Source organism: Megalobrama amblycephala, linkage group LG6, assembly GCF_018812025.1.
Source record: "Megalobrama amblycephala isolate DHTTF-2021 linkage group LG6, ASM1881202v1, whole genome shotgun sequence".
Lineage (NCBI taxonomy): Eukaryota > Metazoa > Chordata > Actinopteri > Cypriniformes > Xenocyprididae > Megalobrama > Megalobrama amblycephala.
In genome coordinates this window covers 8,042,152-8,057,268 of record NC_063049.1, presented here as the reverse complement: position 1 = coordinate 8,057,268, position 15,117 = coordinate 8,042,152, and the positions used below count along the sequence as shown (strand labels likewise).

General features: G+C 35.1%; 1 protein-coding gene across 3 annotated transcripts in view; it reads left to right on the top strand.

Moving 5' to 3' along the window:
* The first annotated feature begins 1,430 nt into the window (after nucleotides 1-1,430).
* The window catches only part of gpr155a (G protein-coupled receptor 155a), a 29,427-nt gene continuing 15,740 nt past the window's right edge, over nucleotides 1,431-15,117 (top strand). For 2 of the 3 annotated variants that reach the window (XM_048192809.1, XM_048192810.1), the window contains exons 1-5: nucleotides 1,431-1,667; nucleotides 4,780-5,274; nucleotides 7,907-8,306; nucleotides 12,473-12,641; nucleotides 13,848-14,003. In XM_048192809.1, coding sequence (XP_048048766.1) covers nucleotides 4,848-5,274; nucleotides 7,907-8,306; nucleotides 12,473-12,641; nucleotides 13,848-14,003 — 1,152 coding nt within the window. In that variant the 5' untranslated portion in view covers nucleotides 1,431-1,667; nucleotides 4,780-4,847. The remainder of the gene's footprint in view (nucleotides 1,668-4,779; nucleotides 5,275-7,906; nucleotides 8,307-12,472; nucleotides 12,642-13,847; nucleotides 14,004-15,117) is intronic. The other variant, XM_048192808.1, reaches the window with a different exon arrangement.

Below are 15,117 nucleotides of genomic sequence, written 5' to 3'. Positions count from 1 at the left end.
GTACAGTATCATTATGTCTATATAAAGTCCCCATAAAACACAGAAACCCAACATGTGTGTGTGTGTGTGTGTGGTATTTGCACAACTAACTGACATTCTATGTATATCTTTATATCGAAGACATGACCAAAAATCTTAAAATCTTGCTCACAAAATAGACCATCTTGCAAAATATTAAGTTCTGCATCAGGGTCATGATGGATTACAGTATAGGATACAGTCTTTCAATGACGAAAACTATATTATAAATAATTATATGATGTTATTATTGTAGCATCGTTGTTCTATACATTACCCTAATTACAAAAAACCTTGACTGTGAATTATATTTACACTACATTTATTGATTTAACATGCACATTTATCTGACTAACATATGCTGATATGAGGAAAATAGTGAGCAATTTAATTTAATTTCAACAGTCAACCAGAATATTACACAGCTAGAGAAGTGAAGTTGCAAAAGAGCGTTTAACTTACATGTTTAAAGTGCACAACAAAATTCACATTTGAAGAAGTAGGGACATTTTGCCTCTCAATTGTAAATGATTATTCTCTCTTGAATTTATACTTTTTTTTCAATAAACTTTACTACAAATAATATCAATGTAGGCTAATTCACAATAAGCTGCTGTGAGCAAGGAAGTGAATACAGTTTAGCAATGCTAACTTCAGTCAAAGCGCTACTGAAAGTCCCCACACTGCCAACCCTTCAAACACATGTCAGTGAACTGGAAGCACTGTCACAATCTAGTAATATGTAATCTTATTGGCTGAAAGGGCACACACATTTTTTATCAGGCCATTTTTGGAAAGCAAAGTTGTGTTAACAAGGCTAATACAATGAGATTAAATAACAGTGACACCAAATCACTGAAAGATGGTCAGAGATTTGTATGAGGCACTTAATAGCAATTAAAACAGATATCCATGAGCCTAACTGTATATTGTTTTGTTTTCTGATTATGCGAAACAGTCTGTATTTTCTGTAGGCCACATTGCTGTGTGGGTTATTGCAGCGTTCAGCTCAGGGCATTATTTAGCAACATAAATGTATATTTTATGGCCTGTATTGTTCTCTTTCATATGCCCAAACAGGTCAGTGGCTCAAAAATGAAGCAGGACCCTGAAGTCAAACATTTCGACTTAGCAGTACATTGTGAGTCCTTAATTTAGAGAAATGCTGCCCTCTATCGACCATCACAAGAACATCCGAATTGGTTTTGTAAGCTGTCAAATCAGTTAATACAGTGGCTTGTTCAGTTTTTCAGATTAAATACAAAATTGAATGTATGAAATGAAAATATATCCCCATAGAATCGAGAGTTTTCATATCTTCTTTTAAAGAAAGAGGTTTCCATATCAAGTCTGTTTTGGGCTTATGCAAAGCACCACGTGAAAGGGCCATAGGCTCTTGTGCGCATGCGCACACTCCTGGCCGCTTTCTATTGGCGTGTGTGATGATAACTTCACTGCAGCGGTGTGTTACTACTGAGATAACAAGACACATGCTGCTTACAGAGTACAGACAGAGCAGAGGCGATGCGGAAGAGCTGTCATGGGTCCGAGATCACTGCTCAAAGACATCTGAATGAGACAACATGAGTGAAAGTGTGTTTGTGTGTTTCTCAAACACTAGATCGGATTTACAGGAATCAGCTGACCCGGTGAGTCTGTCAACAACTCACTGTACACACAGAGCACACTACATCTAAAATACATTCTGCTAAATTAGATTCTGCTTCTGGGTAGTTACATGTTATCAGTAGACGCACTCACGGTATAGTTACCAGAAAGTAGCTTAATTACTGGTACCATGACATCATGGGCATGGTGGAGTAAATACATAAATCTATCTGATGCCTTCACTGGATCATGGGAAGTGCTTTTATGGGTGTAGGGTTTCACTAGACAAATATACCCATCTGTCTGTATGTGTGACAAAAGGTTTGATTAGAAACACCATGTCACAGTACATTTTAACCCTGTAAAGCCTGGCATATGAAATAATAGTTAATAATAAAAGTTTTTTTGTTGTTTAATAGAACTGTTCATTGAACCTTAAGTTTAGACAAAATATAATTAGACAAAATATTTTAGAAAATAAAATGTGTTTAATGTTTTTTTTATCATATTTGATACATCAGTGTTTTATAGTATGATATAGTGAAGCTCATACTTGAGGAAGAAGAAAAAAGCTTCCCAGAGGCCCAAAACTGAGCAAAAATATGCAATTTGGTGGTTGTTGTTATTTATATGGGCAAAAATAAGATGAAATTCTGATGCTGGTTGTAATGCAAGTCATTGAGATCTTTATAGAAGTATAGCACAATATTTAAAGGTGCCCTAGAATCAAAAAATGAATTTACCTTGGCATAGTTGAATAACAAGAGTTCAGTACAAGGAAAAGACATACATTGAGTCTCAAACACCATTGCTTCCTCCTTCTTATGTAAATTTGATTTGTGCAAAAGACCTCTTAAGAACAGGCGAATCTCAACATAACACTGACTGTTACGTAACAGTCGGGATCATTAATATGTATGACCCCAATATTTGCATATGCCAGCTCATGTTCAAGGCATTACACAAGGGCAGCCAGTATTAACGTCTGGATCTGTGCACAGCTGAATCATCAGACTAGGTAAGCAAGCAAGGACAATAGCGAAAAATGGCAGATGGAGCAATAATAACTGACATGATCCATGATTACATGATATTTTTAGTAAATTGTCTTTCTAAATGTTTCGTTAGCATGTTGCTAATATACTGTTAAATGTGGTTAAAGTTACCATCGTTTCTTACTGTTTTCACGGAGACAAGAGCCGTCGTTATTTTCATTTTTAAACACTTGCAGTCTGATTAATTCATAAACACAACTTCATTCTTTATAAATCTCTCCAACAGTGTGTAATGTTAGCTTTAGCCACGGAGCACTATCAAACTCATTCAGAATCAAATGTAAACATCCAAATAAATACTATACTCGCATGATCCGACGCATGCATGCAGTATGCATGACGAACATCTTGTAAAGATCCATTTGAGGGTTATATTAGCTGTGTGAACTTTGTAAATGCACTGTATTATAGTCGAGAGCTGGGGGGGCAGGGAGCGTGAGATTTCAAGGGGAAGCACGCTGAATCGGCGCATAGTTAATGATGCCTCAAAATAGGCAGTTAAAAAAATTTATAAAAAAAATCTATGGGGTATTTTGAGCTGAAACTTCACAGACACATTCAGGGGACACCTTAGACTTATATTACATCTTGTGAAAGAACGTTCTGGGGCACCTTTAATAAAATGCATATAAACATCAATCGTCACTCTGTAGCTGACAAAAATATATTTCTTGGTAAGATATTTAAATGCTTAGTTTTATGATCAAAGCTCTGCAGTTTTTATTTTGTGTTGCGTTGCATTGCAGTGTTACAAACAAATAAATGTTCCTCAAATGCCTGATGGATCATATTTCAGACTCAAAGACTCAAGTTCCTAAAAAAAAAATAAATAAATAATAATAATAATAAATGTATGGATAAAATTAAGTTTCTTTAGTGCAGCAAATGTTCATCTTAAAATATTAAAAGCCATATATAAAGCCAATATTGTGTTATTAAAAATAATGTTATACAAAAATTAATAAATATTTCACAGCACAAATGCATGTGTATCACGACCTGAAAGAGGATATTTTTAGAATTATGCTCAAAAAGTATAAACTATAAACAAGTTCAGAAGGCATGTAGTAGATTGTGTACAAAAGGTTTTTCAAGTTTTGATCATGTTTGAAATTTATGTATCAAATATAATACAGTAGGCTTAGTGTTAAGGGTTTGACTAGACATTATTACAATTTAAAATTTTGGTTTTCTATTTTAATATACTTTAAAATATAATTTATTCCTGTGATCAAAGCTGAATTTTCAGCATCATTACTCCAGTCTTCAGTGTCACATGATCCTTCAGAAATCATTCTGATATGATGATTTGATACTCAGTTATTATCAATGTTGGAAACAGTTGTGTTGCTTAATATTTTTTTGGAACCTGTGATACTTTTTTCAGGATTCATTGATGAATAAAAGGTTAAAAAGAACAGCATTTATTCAAAATATAAATCTTTTCTAACAATATAAATCTTTACTATCACTTTTTATCAATTTAACACATCCGTGCTGAAGAAAAGTATTAATTTCTTTCAAAAAAAAAAAAGAAAGAAAAAAATGACTGACCCCAAACTTTTGAACGGTAGTGTATATTTTTACAAAAGATTTCTATTTTAAATAAATGCTGATATTTTTTAACTTTTATTCATCAAAGAATCCTGAAAAAGTATCACAGGTTATAAAATAATATTAAGCAACAACTGTCTCCAACATTGATAATAAATCATCATATTAGAATGATTTCTGAAGGATCATGTGACACTGAAGATTGGAGTAATGATGCTGAAAATTCAGCTTTGATCACAGGAATAAATTATATTTTAAAGTATATTAAAATAGAAAACCATAATTTTAAATTGTAATAATATTTCACAATATTACTGTTTTTTTCTGTATTTATTATGAAATAAATGCAGTCTTAGTGAGCATAAGAGACTTCATTCAATATTATAACACCCAAATATATTCAAATAGTCAGTTAGAAACATACATATTCCATACATTTCATATTCAATGGACAAGTATGACTGTTATATCTTGTATTCTAATGAAAAGTCATGCAAAATTGTCTTTTGAATAAACTAATGAACTCTTTTTCTTTACTTTTCAGAGCGTTTAGTTACTTTACAGTTGTTTACCGTTCCACATGGCTATGACAGGCCTGTAGTCAAACTCAGGATGGATGATCTGTCGGTTAATATTTCCATCTTCGGCAGCAGGGATGGATCTGACCCCCCGTCCGCCCCACCCAGCATGTCAATCGACAAACTCCTCCCAGCCCTGCTTGAATGTTTTGGGATAATTCTCTGCGGATATGTGGCAGGCCGTGCAAACATCATCCCATCTACACAAGCCAAAGGACTGGGCAGCTTTGTGTCCAAGTTTGCTCTTCCAGCCTTGCTGTTCAAAAACATGGTGCTGCTGGACTTTGGGGACGTAATCTGGCCGTTTTTCTTTAGTATTCTGGTGGCAAAAGTGACTGTGTTCTTTTTTGTGTGTATACTCACACTTTTAGTGGCAAACCGAGAGAGCCGTTTCTCCAAAGCTGGCCTGTTCTCGATATTTGCCACACAGAGTAATGACTTTGCTCTGGGGTTCCCTATAGGTGAGTAGAAAAGCCCTATATATATATATATATATATATATACAGCTATGGAAAAAATTAAGAGACCACTCCAAGTTCAGAAATCAATGTAAAGTGGTCTCTTAATTTTTTCCATAGCTGTATATATATATATATGTATATAAAGTATATAAAGTATATGCCACAAACATGTTACCATAAGGAAACTCATTATGGTTACAGAACAAATTCAAAAATAACATCAAACCCACAGATCATGAAAAACCTGATTTAAAAAAAAAAAAACGGATATTTCTGACTATGTATACATGTCTGTTCTTTCACTTTCATCTGCTCAGAGGTCTCACCATGCATGAAGAGTTCGTAAGAAACACAATCCATATGCTGTACAGCCTGTTAGTTTAGTTTGAGCTTCATTTTCATTGTCTTGAATGCACTATTTCTAGTGCTTGACACAATACTGGTATGATTCACATAATACTTCAGCCAGTTGAAATGTCAGTTGTTATTTTGAAACATTGAAAAAACATTGAAACAACATTTAATTCTACATGGTTAAGTAAAGTTAAGTAAAAGGTTAATAATATACACGTAAATCAGTGTTTAAATTTAAAATCACCTATGCTGAAAAGTATAAGGTTGAAACAAACAACATTGAGTTGTGAATCGATTTGAAACAATTTGCAGAGTTGAAACTAAATTTACCAGTGATTCCCTGGGAATGAACATAGAAAAGTTAATATACACTTCCCAGCCAAAAAAAAAAAGTCTCTGGATGAAAATAGGCAAATGGTTGAATGTTTGGGAGGGAGCATGAAGAATCATTTTCACTAATGCTCCCTCTTCATGCTCCTCCCAAACATTCCTTCACATTTTGAGCCTGATGAATCTTGACATTGTCATCCTGGAATATGGCCATGATGTGTTTTCCTACATGGTTGTTTAAGTAATGAAAAGCTACGAACTCCATCAATTAGGGTTAGAAGAACTGCTCCCAAACAAATAACATGCTAGAAACATAATAATCACTGCAATAACAATCCAGTCATAAACTCTTATGCATGTGCCTATTTAAATCTAACAGGGGATTTATTTATTTATTTTATTTTATTTTTTTTTGCCAGGCAGTGTATATCAATTGCTTTATGGTTTATGTCTTTGCAAGCAATAAATACAGAGAATGAGCCCTAAGGCCTGTTCACATCAAGAACGAAAACTTTAACAATAACTATATTTTAGCATCTGAATAACTTTCTCTTTATTCTGCACGTGTGCTGCAGTTTTGTCGTCTGCCGCTGTAAATGCTCCAGCTCTTTAAAGTCAAGTGGATTCTAAATGGGTTTCAAAGTTTTTATATTTCATCAGCTAGAAAAAATCATTCTGAAAGTGATTCCAACAATATCATTCCTCTGTGATGATATCGTTATAGCAGTGTTGTGGTCTTTAAAGGGTTAGTTCACCCAAAAATGAAAATAATGCCATTAATTACTCACCCTCATGTCGTTCCACACCCGTAAGACCTTTGTTCATCTTCAGAACACAAATTAAGATATTTTTGATGAAATCCGAGAGGTTTCTGACCCCTTATAGAAACAACGAAATTTCCACATTCATGGTCCAGAAAGGTATAAAGACATCGTTAAAATAGTCCATGTGACTACAGTGGTTCAACCTTAATGTTATGAAGTGACAAGAATATGTTTTGTGCTCAAAATCAAAACAAAAATAATCATTTTACTCAGCTATTTCCTCTCTACCCTGTCATTCTCCTACGCTGTTTACACTGAAGACACAGTGCAGAGCTTCCGTGTTTATGTCCGAATGCTCGCTCAGTATTGGTTGGCTCCTGCGTCAGCATCACACGCATGCATTGTGCTGCTTACGTGAACCGGGTCGGCCAATACTGAGCTGGCATTCGGACGTCGAACACGGCAACGCTGCACTGCATCAACTGTGTAGGATAATGACAGGAAAGAGAAGAGATTGTTGAAAAAGTCATTATTTTTGTTTTGTTTTTGCGCACAAAAAGTATTCTCTTCGCTTCATAACATTAAGGTTGAACCACTGCAGTCACATGGACCCTTTTAATGATGTCTTTAGTACCTTTCTGGACCTTAAATGTGGTAATTTCGTTGCTTTCTATGGTAGATAAAAAAAAAAAAAAAAAAACTCTTGGATTTCATCAAAAATATCTTAATTTGTGTTCTGAAGATGAACGAAGGTCTTACAGGTGTGAAACGAGATGAGGGTGAGTAATTAATGACAGAAATTTAATTTTTGGGTGAACTAACCCTTTAAACTTACAGAAATATAGTACTGGTTGATGGTGTATAAGTTGAATGGTGTTCTATAAACCTTTAACCTAGAAAATGTACTAAAGATCCCAAACAGGAAGAGGGAATTGATAACGCATGCTGTTCCAAACCATATTATCTTCTTTGTTCCTCAATTCATTGTTCCTTTTTCGAAGAATGTCCAAGCCTACTTGTCTCTATATAATTAAAATGGATGCTTGGACATTGTGCTAAACATCTCTTTTTGTGAAGAAAGAAAGTCATATATGCTTGAAACAAACTGAGGATGAGTAAATGATGATATTATTTTCAGTTTTGGTGAGCATTCTGTTAATGTTGATCCTTCTTGTCCTCCACAGTTGAAGCTCTGTACCGCAACACCCATCCGGAGTACCTTCAGTACATCTACCTGGTTGCTCCCGTCTCCCTCATGGTCCTAAACCCGCTAGGCTTCGCGTTCTGTGAGGTGCAGAGGTGGAGGGCTGGAGAACCTCACCAGCAGAGTAAGCTGAAAGTGCTGGGTTTGGTGGTCCTTCAAGTTGTCAAGAACCCCATTGTCTTTATGGTGGTGATCGGGCTCGTTTCTCACTTTGTGCTGGGCCAGAAGATCCCGCCCTTCATGGAGGAGTTTGTAGATGGTCTGGCGAACTCATTCGGGGGAGCAGCACTGTTTTATCTGGGTCTGTCCATGGTGGGTCAGCTGAAAAAACTTACCCGCTCTACTGTGGTGGCCCTTATTCTCCTCATCACCGCAAAACTGTGAGTCTACCATGCAATTTGTTAGTAATAAAAGATGGAATATTCTGTCATTAGAAAACGGATTTTCTTTCATATGTGGAGCACAAAAGAAGACGTTTAGCAGAATGTCCTTGCTGCTCTTTTCCATACTATGAAACTGGATGGTGTTTCAGACTGTCAAGCTATTAAATGGACAAAAAACATCATCAAAAAATTATAAAAGTAGTTCATTTAACTTGTGTGCTGTATTCCAAGTCATAGCCTTGTCTTTGGAACAGACCAGAATTTAAGTAATTATTCACTGATCTTTTTATTATGAATTCACATTTGTGCACATACAGACCTTCAAGTCATGCAGTACAATATTGCGTTACACCCTAAAAAAAGTAACTACAGTGTCCTCCACAAATATTGTCACCCTTAGTAAATATGAGCAAAGTTAGCTGTGAAAATAAATCTGCATTGTTTATGATTTTGATCTTTCATTCAAAAAATTCACAACATTCTAACCTTTCATTTAAGTAAAACTTGAAAATGGGGGGAAAAGCTCATTATGAAATAGATGTTTTTCTTTAGTTCACGTTGGCCACAATTACTGGCACTTATTGCAACCTCCTTTTCCCAAGATAACAGTTCTGATTCGTCTTCTATAATGCCTGATGAGTTTGGAGAACACCTGACAAGAGATCAGAGACCATTCCTTCATGCAGAATCTCATCGCCGCTCCATGTTGGTGCTTCTTCTCTTCAGTTCACTCCACTCATTTTCTTTAGGGTTCAGGTCAGGGGACTGGGGCAGCCATGTCAGAATCTTCATTTTGTACTCAGTGACACATTTTTGTGTTGATTTTGATGTTTGTTTTGGATCATTGTCCTGATGGAAGATCCACGGCCCATTATTGGATTTCTAGCAGAAGCAGTCAGGTTTTTAGTTTTATCTGTTGATATTTGGTAGAATTCATGATACCATGTATCTGACCAAGATGTCCAGGACCTCCAGCAGAAAAATAGGCCCACAACATTAAAGATCCAGCAGTATATTTAACCGTGGGCATGGGGTACTTTTTATCCATGTGTGCACCAAACCCATCTGGTGGGTTTGCTGCCAAAAAGCTCTTCTTTTTTTAAGTTTCATCAGACCACAGAAGCCGGTCCCGTTTGAAGTTCCAGTCGTGTCTGACAACTGAATATGCTGGAGATTGTTTCTGGATGAGAGCAGAGGATTTTTCTTGAAACCCTCCCGAACAACTTGTGGGGATGTAGGTGCTGTTTGATAATTTTTTTAGGCTTTCTGACCCCAAGACTCAACTAATCTCTGCAATTCTCCAACTGTGATTCTTGGAGAGTCTTTGGCCACTCAAACGTTCCTTCTCACAGCGCATTAGGACGATTTAGACACACGTCCTCTTCCAGGCAGATTTGTAACCTGTTTAGTTAATTGGAACTTCTTAATTATTGCCCTGATGGTGGAAATGGGGATTTTCAATGCTTCAGCTATTTTCTTACAGCCACTTTCTATTTTGTGAAGCTCAACAATCTTTTGCTGCACATCAGAACTATATTCTTTGGTTTTTCTCATTGTGATGAATGATTAAGGGAATTTGGCCTTTGTGTTTCCTCATGTTTATACTCCTGTGGAACAGGAAGTCATGGCTGGACAATTTCATGTTCATGATCACCCTGGTGTGCTAAAAAAATGTAAATATGAATGGGAATATATTTTATTCATAATAATTTCTAGGGGTGCCAATAATTGTGGCCAACGTGAACTAAAGAAAAACATCTATTTCATAATGAGCTTTTCCCCCCATTTTCAAGTTTTATTTAAATGAAAGGTTAGAATGTTGTGAATTTTTTGAATGAAAGATCAAAAGGATAAACAATGCAGATTTAATTTCACAGCCGCCTTTGCTCATATTTACTGAAGGGTGCCAATATTTGTGGAGGGCACTGTAATTACATTACTTTGTTACTTTTTATGGAAAGCAATGTGTTACGTTACATTTGCGTTATTTTTTCTCACCTGGTTTAGGCTCGCTCTCTTCCAGGCCTTTCAGATGTGTTTTTTTTACTTGAAGTTCTTTTTTGCAAGTGTTTAACACAGTAATGCATTAAACAACATAGCCTATGTGTCATAGATCTTCATTTTCTTTTAAAAACACACTTAAAATATTAATGAGGTAACACATTAAAAGTATCACGAGTTGTGTAATCAGATTACTTTTTCCAAGTAACTAGTAAAGTAGCACTTTTAAGTTTACAACAAAAAATCTGAGTTACTTTTTCAAGTAAGTAATGCAAGTTACTTTATCTCTTTTATTGACTGTCCCCATGTTGATAGAAATCGGGAGTAAAGTGCAGAGGTTGTGTGTGTTGTGTAAACATGATGGGTATTGTAGATCTGGACTAAATGTGAACATTTACTCATCTCACGTCCACAAAAACAGATTCAGTATTCATCAAAAGGAATAAAAACAGTAAAATGAAAACTCAGAATAGTAATAATACCTGCAATAATACCTTAAATATGTGAAACTACACAAATATACTTTATGCATTTAATCTCACTTTATTAACCAATGTCTTTGCTGCTGACGTTCAATGATCCAAATCAGCCATAGTAATAAGCAAAACTGACTTTAGATAAACATCACATTTGTGTGTAATTTTTATTTTTATTGCAGAAGAAGGTTGAAATTTCTTCTCTTATGTCCTATTCTTCTTTAATCCAGAATGGCAGCACAGCTGGAAGGTTTGTTTGAGCTGCGCCCACTACTGTACAGACGTATTTTGCGTTTCCTTCAGTCTGAGGCTTATTCATTTCACTTTTGGTGTGAAAGGCCTTTACATTTGCCAAAAATAAAACTTTTGCTTCTTCTTTTTTTCATTATTAAAAAAGAAACAAACAAAAAAGCCCAGCCCAGCTGCAAAAATGTAATGCAAAAGTAACATAACACATACTTTTCCATAAAAGTAACTAAGTAACGCAATTATTTACTTTTTGTGGAGTAACACAATATTGTAATGCATTACTTTTAAAAGTGACTTTCCCCAACACTGATGATTTTGTGACCTCTTCAAATATTTCCTGGCCCCTAGATCTCCTACAATTAAGGGTTATATTACCTACTATACAACTCTTTTTATTGAAAGTTGAAAGTAATGTGTTTTGAGTGTATGAGTGTGCATTTCATAGAGAAGAATTTTAATTCAGCAATTTAAAAAATGTTTAAGCAAATTAATTAAACTGAAAAGTAACATGCATTATATATCATTTAAAAAAGTAACTAATATATTAATGTGTAAATTTATAAAGAAAACATTACTCGTTATAAAAAAAAGTAATCTGATAACCTGATGCACATTACTTGAAATGTGTTACCCCGGCCCAACACTGATCATGGGACAAGACGAGAACCATCGACATCATGCCTGGCACAACAGGTTGTGAGGTGCAAGATTCAAACATGCACAAGAGTAAATGAGATGTGAGAACCAACTTGGGTGATTTGTCAGTACATTGGTAATGTGTTTAAACATAGTCTTCTAGACACTCACTCTGATATTTGCATGTTTTACCAAGGCAAAGAAACTAACTTAATGCTCTTGCCCTTAGGGTATTTGAATATCTGTAAATATGCAGGTAGCTGCTTCCAGTGTATCTTGGCAGCAGTACAACACTGTGTTGGTCCAATGGGAATGTTTCTCAGAGCATCAACAGAGCACACAAGCTTAGCTAGAGGACAGAAACACTGTCTGAAACAACTGCTCATGTTTTACCTGGATATTTAGTGAACTCTACCTCTGTGCTTACTGTGTGGTTTGTTATATTATCATGCATTCAGGCATTATCGATGAATGGGATCAAAAATTTTAAGGGGCCGTTCACCCAGAACATGTTTTTCCATTCCATTTCCACACTAGACTGATAACTGTTGCGCTCACGTCTCGCATCATTTGCAGCATCTCGAGCATGACGCAGCATTCTAAAAACATGGTGTTTAAAATAATTTTTAGACCTTTTTTCATTCCACTGACAGGCGTCTTGCATTTTTAACAGCAAAAATGTGTGAAGCAACCCTAATTCTGACATTGCTAAAAATTGTTCCTGTAATCTGAAGATCATGAGTTCTAGACTGTATTATTACATTATGTAGAGCTCATTCTGTTCGCCCGTGGTCTTTTTAGGCTGGTGATGCCTCTGATCTGTCGAGGGATGGTTGAGCTTTTGGACTGTGGAAACAGAAGCTCACTGAACCACACCAGTTTGTCAAACTACGCCTTTCTATATGGAGTCTTCCCCACTGCCCCTAGTGTGGCCATATACGCATCACACTACAACATGGAGCTGGAGGTGGTATGTACCTCGTGTGGATGTGTTTTTGTACCTACTCAAAAGTTTGCTGTCAGATTTTATTTAATGTCAAATGCATTAAATTAAATACATTAGGTTAATCAAAAGTTACAGTAACGATTTTCAATTCTGTTTCAAATAAATATTGTTCTTTTGAACTTTCTATTCATCAAGATTTTTTTTATATATTTTTTTTGACCAGCAAATCATCATATTAGAATGATTTCTTAAGGATCATGTGACACTGAAGACTGGAGTAATGCTAAAAATACACAGGAATAAATTACATTTTACAATATATTCACTTGACTTTTTTCTCACAATTCTGACTATTTTTCTCAGTTGCGTGATATAAAGTAGTAATTGCGAGTTACGAAGTCAGAATTGAGAGGTATAAACTCGCAATTGCGAGAAAAATGTCAGAATTGTGAGTTTTTTTTCCTCAGAATTGGACTTTATAACTAACAATTGTGACTTTATATATGCAATTGCTCAGAATTGTGAGGAAAAAAATCAGAATTGCGCGATATAAACTCACAATTGCAAGAACACAGTCCGAAATGTGAGATAAACTTAGTTTATATCTCGTAATTCTGGCTTTATTTCTTGCAATTACAAGTTTATATCCCACAATTCCGACTTGATTGCGAGTTTATATCTGACATTATAACTCTCAATTGCGAGAAAGAAGTCATAATTGTGAGATAAAAAGTCGCAATTAACTTTTTTATTTTTTATTCAGTGGTGGAAACAAGCTTCCATAGAAAACAGCTATTTTAAATTGTAAAAATATTTCACAATATTACAGTTTTTACTGTATTTTTGATCAAATTAATGCACCTTTGGTGAGCAGAAGAGGTTTCTTTCAAAAACATTACAGAATCTTTCCAACCCCAAGCTTTTGTTCAGTAGTGGATCCTACTTAATGTCTTTCAGTTTCCATTTTTTAAAGCTGAATTTGATTTTTTTCAGCTTAAGTTGTATGTGTCTGCATATTATAAATGATATATTTATATATATTCTACATTTGTGTCATTATTTGCCACTTACACAGCACATATGGCTTTATGCACAACATCACACTTTTAAATATAATTTATTTTCACCCTTAGTTTAGTCACATTTTGATTGGCTCATGTAGTTTATCAAAGTACCACCACAGTATTTTCTGTGATCATCCCCTCTTATATGAAGTTTGTCCTCCTTCAGGTGGCCTCAGGTATGGTGATCGGCACGTTTCTCTCTGCTCCCATCATGTACGTGTCTGCCTGGCTGCTGACCATTCCTTGGATGGATCCGGCGCCGCTAGCATCAGCGCTACAGAACGTGAGCTTCAACATCAGCATTATCAGCCTCTTTGCACTGGTGAGTGTCGACATGCTCACGCACAGATGTGCCTGTTTTCATTTCTCTTTCTTCATTTCTCTGCTTCCTCTTAAAATCATAACTTGTTACAGTGTGTTGATATTCTTGTCGTCCCTCATGCTGGTGGTGAGAGCGCATGTTTGTGTGGCCTCTGCTCTAATGCAGGTGGTTATTATGGGATGTAGGTAAATCCATGTTATAATCAGTTGTGCTGGGGATATCATGGAAAACAGAAATTAACCAGGACACGCTGTGGGAATTCTGTAACGATGTCAAACTAATGTTTCAGGGGGTTTTTTGGACAGTCAAGACAAAAGATTAGAAAGTGACATGATTTTTTGTCTGGAATGGATCTATAAATTTATTTAAATAAAATGATTACATTTATTGGAATTTATTTATTTATTCATTTATAAAAATGCTGAATTTCTGAATTAAAAATTCTTTATTTGGAGGGAAAAAAATAAAAACAATCATAATGAAGAAAAGGGCCTCATTAAAGGAAAGAATTTCTTGAAAAGAAAAGTAGTGTGTATTAATCTTACGTGGTGAAGATAGTTGTAAAATGTAATTTATATGTAAATTTATTTATGTTAACATTTATTTTGAAGAATTTAAAATATTTTTTTTTTGTAAAATATATAGTTAATAAATAATAATGAGAAGCGTGCACTCGCATATATTGAAGAAGCAAGGACAGTATATTATCGCTTTGTTACACCACGTGACAAATATAATACATATTTTTAAAAGGGCACAAAGGTTTTTCAAAATAACGTAAAATCAATACTAAAAGTAAAAGTATTGGTTCATGCATTTTGACCCTGATTTCAGATGAGATAAAAAGATAAAATCAGAAGTCAAGATTATTTAGGCAAATCTGATCAGTCAAATTGAAATTTAGCTCATTCACCTGTACAACAAAACTGACAATAAAACGGCTCATTATAAAAACTGACAATGGGTTTTTTCTTTGGTTTTGAAGGTTAGCGTTAGTCATCAAAACATGAGCCGACGTATGCAAAGACATGCACACATTGAATAAGCAAACCGGAATGTCTGTAAAAGTCTTTACATGTGAAGTAATATTAGGTTAAGGGGCAAAAACCAGTAT